Here is a 5,403-nt window from a genome sequence, read left to right as displayed (position 1 = left end):
CCCGATGAATCAGACCTGACACTACTCTAAGCAATAGCAGGCATGACAAACAAGCATGAATGAGTAGGCACATCAGGGCTCAAACAACTCCTACTCATGCTAGTGGGTTTCATCTATTTACTATGGCAATGACAGGTCATGCAGAGGAAAAGGGGTTCAACTACCGCAGCATGTAACAGATGAATCATTGTTGTCCTAATGCAGTAAAAGAGAGCAGGAGCGAGAGAGTGGGTTTGTATCAGAATGAACAAGGGGGTTTTGCTTGCCTGGCACTTCTGAAGATGATATAGCTCTTCATCGGTGTCATCGAACTCATCGTCGGAACACACGTCTACCGAGGGGGAACAATTACCGGCAACAGAGAGGAAACACAATCAATGCAATGCAACAATATGATGCATGAATGTGACATGGCAATATGCTGTGATTTGAGCTAATGCAGCTAGCAACGATTTAAATGGAGTTGGTTCGAACACTAGATTCAAATTTGAACTCCACATGAGGCATTTCAAATACCATTGATTCAAATTGTCATATACAGTGGTTGTAAGCTGTTCAAACATGCATGAGAATGCCATAAACAGATTCTTCATATTTTTCTGATAATTTTTCATATATAAATTATTTCATTTGGAGTTACGGTTGATTTTCTACGATTTTTAGAAGTTTAGGCAATTTTCTGGATTATCTAATTATTTAGAATTAAACTAATTCCGGAAAATGCATTACTGCGTCAGCACTATGTCAGCATGACATGAGCGAGTCAACGGGGCAGCCCAGGTCAAACTGACCAGTGGGGCCCGCGTGTCAGTGGCTAACTGAACTAACCTAGATTAATTAGTTTAAACCTAGATTAGCACTAACCTAGGTTAAACTAATTAAGTTTAAACCTAAACTAGATTAATTAGCCGGGCGGGGCCCGCATGTCATAGACTCAAGGGAGGTCAAATCCCCTGGTCAACCGGGGCTAACCCACCGGCGGTCAAAGCGGTCAACCCGCCGGCGTTTAGCCGCCGACGAGGCCGAACGCGGCGGAGGGCATCGGGAATCGCCCACAGGCGACCATTTGCACGACGGAGAGGCTCTACGTGACGAGGAGACTCGTCTGCGTCCAGTGGTGCTCACATCAGCAGCTCTAGTGGCCTAAAATGATGGCGGCGGCGACTTGTGCGGCGGCCGGAGTTCGGGCGTCAAGCGGATCGGCGCTGCATGGAACGGCAGGAGCCGCGGATGGTCGCGGTCGACTCCTGGGAACGTGCTGAGCACGGTGGCGCGCTCGGTTGTGAGCTTGTGCGGCTGTGGCCACGGCTACGCCATAGCCGGCGGCGAGATGCTTCGGTCACGGTTGGGGATCGGGGCTAGAGGACGAACGCGTCGACAGGGAGAGGTGCGAGGGGCGTAGGAGCTCACAGTGGTTCCGCAGGGTTGGTCAGTGGGCTCGGGGAGAGGCCGGAGCAAGCGGGGCGGCGATGAAGATCTCCGGCGTTGGGAGGTTGAAGACGACGACGTGGAGGCACTCGGGGGCGTGCGGCGTTGCATAGCTCGACGAGGAGGAAGAGGGGTACTAGGCGGAGCTCTTGGGCATCTCAGAGCGTCGCCGGGATGGCGGTGTCCGCGGTGGTGGCGAGCGGCGGCGACGGAGGCGTTCGGGCAGAAAGAACAGAGGGGGGGAGAGCGTTCGGGGGAGAGAGAGGGAGAGCCGGACGGCTCTGGGGGTCGCGTGGCATCGTCCAGACGCGTCGAGGCGGAGCCAGGCAGGCAGGGAGGGAGGAGGTGGCCGCGGCGTGTAGCTGCGCGCGTCGGGCACGCGCCCTCGCCTACTGGCGCGAGGAGGAAGGCGACAGGAGAGCGCCTGGTGGGCTGGGCCGCCAGCTGGGCCGGCCAGGTGGCTTTGGTGGGTGCCAGGTAGGTATCTTCTCTCTCTGCTTTCTGTTTTTCTTTTTATTTGTTTCTGTTCTGTGTTTTGAAATAGTAGAAATACTATTCCATTTAGGAAAAACCTGAAAATATTCAGAGGCACATTTGAAAATATTCTCAACAGCCTAAAAATACCTTCAAGTTTATTTGGGCATTTTAAAATATTTATAGGATTTGAATTGCCCAAATGCAAATACTTATGGCTTGGTGCAAAAATCCAGAATAGCCTCCAAAAATATGAAACCATTTTTGGCAGAGGGTTTAGCCAGGACCAAAGATGGTGAACATTTATGAAGGGCATTTCAGGTTCATTGAAAAGGATTTTAGTAAACCCTAGTTGTGTTCAGGGGGGGTGCTGGGGGTTCTGTCATCCCCATTTCAACTTTCTGTGAAAAGTAGACATGATGCAACACCAGATGCTAGCACTAGGCATTGTCAGAACTAGGGATGTGACAGCGCCTTGGGCCCGGGGGCTACTGTCGGCGTCCTGGGAACGAGGGTCCCCAGACTTGCCTGCCTGCAGCCCACGGCGTGGCTCCACCAGCGGCCCTATACGACCCATCTTCACTAGCAAGCACTCAAGACCCTCGCGAGGGGCCAAGCCTCGCGAGGCGTATGACACAAGACCTCCTTGGGGGTGGCCTCACCAGGCTGGCTCGCGAGGGGCGGAGAGATCAAGGCAAGGGGCACCTCGTGAGGTCCCTGTGACGCAAGCCATGACGACCAAGGCCAGGCGGGCGCCAGGCGAGTGCCAGCGCACACAGTGTACTCTTTTCCTCTTTGGTGCTAAAGAGGCAACCGCAGGCGAGGAGTCCCGAGGCATCAGGCAAAGGTTTCCATATTGGTGCAGCAAGACCAAGACCAGCAGGACGGCAGGACGGAGGTCACCATGGAGCCCAGGACGGCGTCATCACCAGAGCCTTTGGCAGGCGAAGACCACCTTTAGTCAGGATAACTTGTACTTGTTGTCTCCCTTCAAAATTGGCTGTTGTTGGATCCCTTCCCGCTCAATATTTGGGAAGAGGACCAGGGCCTCTATAAATAGGACTAGCCACCACAGTAGGAGGCAACTGATCCAGACTCAGATCATTCTCATCCACACAAGCTCACCGAGCTCAAGAACACCTCTCCTCAGGAGGTTGTTCTTCCCTGGTACTTGTTCATCCTCAGCCCAAGAGGCAATCCACCACACCACACTGGAGTAGGGTATTACACCACATCGGTGGCCTGAACCTTAGGTCATGCACTTGAGGGAAAATTGATATTGTCCTACAAAACTCTGCGCTTGGAGGCCCAACACGAGTCTACAAGAATAAAGTTGCATAGTAGACATCAACGGCCACTGTTGGCTTGGAGCAGCTACAGGGCGAAGAGCTGCAGGAGCGTCTACAGCGCATGACCGAGCTTCTCGGCGCTGCGAACATGCAACAGGACCGCTTCGACCGTCCTACGGGATCAGTCTCGCACCGCACCAGAGACCCTGAGCGCGAGCAGCAGAACACGGCGTCTTCCCCGCACCCAAACAAAGCTCACTCCGACCAGACACGAACCCGGCACGCCCGCGCCTTGACTGTTGGAGACGGCCTTGGCAACGAGCCGGCTGCCGGAGACCGGCACAAGCAAGACCCTCCCCCGCTGTCAGGCCGGCATGGCAACCCGGCTTCGGCCAACCCGGTGCCTCGTGGTCCTGTTGCAAGCCGGCTGGGCCCGCGCGCCATCGACGATGTAGACGCTCGCCATCGCCTCGACCAGCTCGCCCTCCCCTTCGAGCTGGAAGAAGACAATGCCGTTGGTCCTTCTTGTTTCCGCTCATGCATCCGGGATGAGCCCTTCCACAAAGGGTTCACGCAGCCCCGCGACACCCCCAAGTACAATGGCACCGTCAAGCCGGAGGACTGGCTCATCGGTTATACCATCGCCATCGTCGTCACGGGAGGCAACCGCCACCTTGCCGTGTGCTATGCCCCACTCATGCTCCTGGTTTCGGCTCACACGTGGTTGAACAGCCTGCCCCCTAGGCCAGTAGAAACCATGGCGGAAGGCCTTGGCCACCAGGGACTTGGAGGTGGCGTGGTGCCCACACTCGCCCTGATGTATGTCAAGGAGGATCTCTATGCCCTTGTCTGGCTCGACGCAGCACTGGAACACGCTTGTCGCGCTGCGCTTGACGAGCTTGTTGTTGGTCATGCTGTAGGCGGTTGCCCGGCGTTGCACTTGGCGGGCCTTGGTTTCGTCCATGGGAAGGACTCCGCTCTCCAGGAATGCTAAGATTGGTTGGGCCCATGATGGAGCCGTCACCACGGTGAAGACAGCCACCTGGACGGGTTCTGGGATGACAGCCCCCGAGCTGGAGGTAGCAACCCCCGGGTTAGGGGTAACGGCGGCCGGGTTGAGCACAGCAGCCCCCGGGCCAGGTTCAGTAGTCCCCGGGCCGAGTTCCGCAGCCACCGGGACAGGGTTGGGGCCGGCAGCCCCCGAGCTTGGACCGGCAGCCCCCGGGTCCGGGTTGGGGAGGGGCGTTGCAGGCTCGTCTGGTATGAAGATGGACTCGGAATCCGGAGACCGCTTGACAAATGGCTTGTGCAAGTGCTCGAGGGAGACGCCGAACGGTATGACCTGCCGAGATGAGCCAATCTTGGCTAGCGTGTCGGCGGCTTCGTTCTCTGCGCGCGAGACGTGAAGGAACTCGCAGCCGTTGAAGGTGTTGGAGAGTTGCTGGACCAGAAAACGGTAGTTGGCCATGTTGGCATTCCGGACGTCCCACTCGCCGAAACACTACTGCACCACCAGATCCGAGTCACCATAGCATAGGACGCGCCGGACGCCGAGTTCCTTGGCAAGTCGGAGGCCGTGCACAAGGGCTTCGTACTCTGCGACGTTGTTGGAGGCGGCGAAGTGGAGCTGGGTTGGCTTGCCCATGCGCTCGATGGCCTTGATCTTCTCCGGGTTTGCCTCAATGCCGCGCTCCGAGACAAGGAAGCCGAGCAACTTCCCGGCTGGCACGCCGAAGACGCACTTCTCCAGGTTGAGCTTGATCTGCTACTCATGCAGATTGGCAAAGGTCTCCTTTAGGTCGTCAAGGAGCATAAGGTGCTGCTTGGTCTTCACCACGATGTTCAACCACGTGCGAGCCGAACCCAGGAGCATGAGCGGGGCGTAGCGCACGGCAAGGCGGCGATTGCCGCCCGCGATGCCGATGGCTGTGGTATAGTCAATGAGGCAGTCCTCCAGCTTGACGGTGTCGTTGTACTTGGAGGTGTCGCGGGGCAGCGTGAATCCTTTGTGGAAGGGCTCATCCCCGGATGCATGGGCTGAAACAAGCTGGACCGACGGCATTTTCTTCCTCCAGCTCGAAGGAGAGGGCGAGCTGGTCGAGGTGATGGAGAGCGTTTGTGTCGTCGATGGAGCGTGAACCCAGCCAGTTTGCGACGGGACCGCGAGGCGCCGGGTTAGCCGAAGCCGGGTTGCCACGCCGGCCGGACGGCG

At 56.8% G+C, this 5,403-nt stretch overlaps 1 protein-coding gene across 1 annotated transcript; it reads right to left on the bottom strand.

Annotated features, from left to right (window-relative positions):
• Nucleotides 1-531: 531 nt before the first annotated feature.
• Nucleotides 532-4,659, bottom strand: LOC109741914 (uncharacterized). The gene is made up of 2 exons (XM_020301001.1): nt 3,948-4,659; nt 532-551 (listed from the first exon to the last, which is right to left on the bottom strand). Exons 1-2 carry the CDS (start codon nt 4,657-4,659, stop codon nt 532-534), a joined length of 732 nt encoding a protein of 243 aa, XP_020156590.1.
• Between the last annotated feature and the right edge of the window lie 744 nt (nt 4,660-5,403).

The sequence above is a fragment of the Aegilops tauschii genome, chromosome 4, assembly GCF_002575655.3.
Source record: "Aegilops tauschii subsp. strangulata cultivar AL8/78 chromosome 4, Aet v6.0, whole genome shotgun sequence".
In the NCBI taxonomy this organism is placed as follows: domain Eukaryota; kingdom Viridiplantae; phylum Streptophyta; class Magnoliopsida; order Poales; family Poaceae; genus Aegilops; species Aegilops tauschii.
Note: the sequence above shows the minus strand (reverse complement) of the source record. Positions and strands in the feature narration are given on the sequence as shown.

Coding starts and splice junctions, on each gene's coding strand:
- LOC109741914 (XM_020301001.1), bottom strand. CDS start 4,659: ATGGCCAACTACCGTTTTCTGGTCCAGCAACTCTCCAACACCTTCAAC. Junction 552..3,947: donor GGCCAAGGCCTTCCGCCATG/GTTTCTACTGGC, acceptor ATGTTTGAACAG/CTTACAACCACTGTATATGA.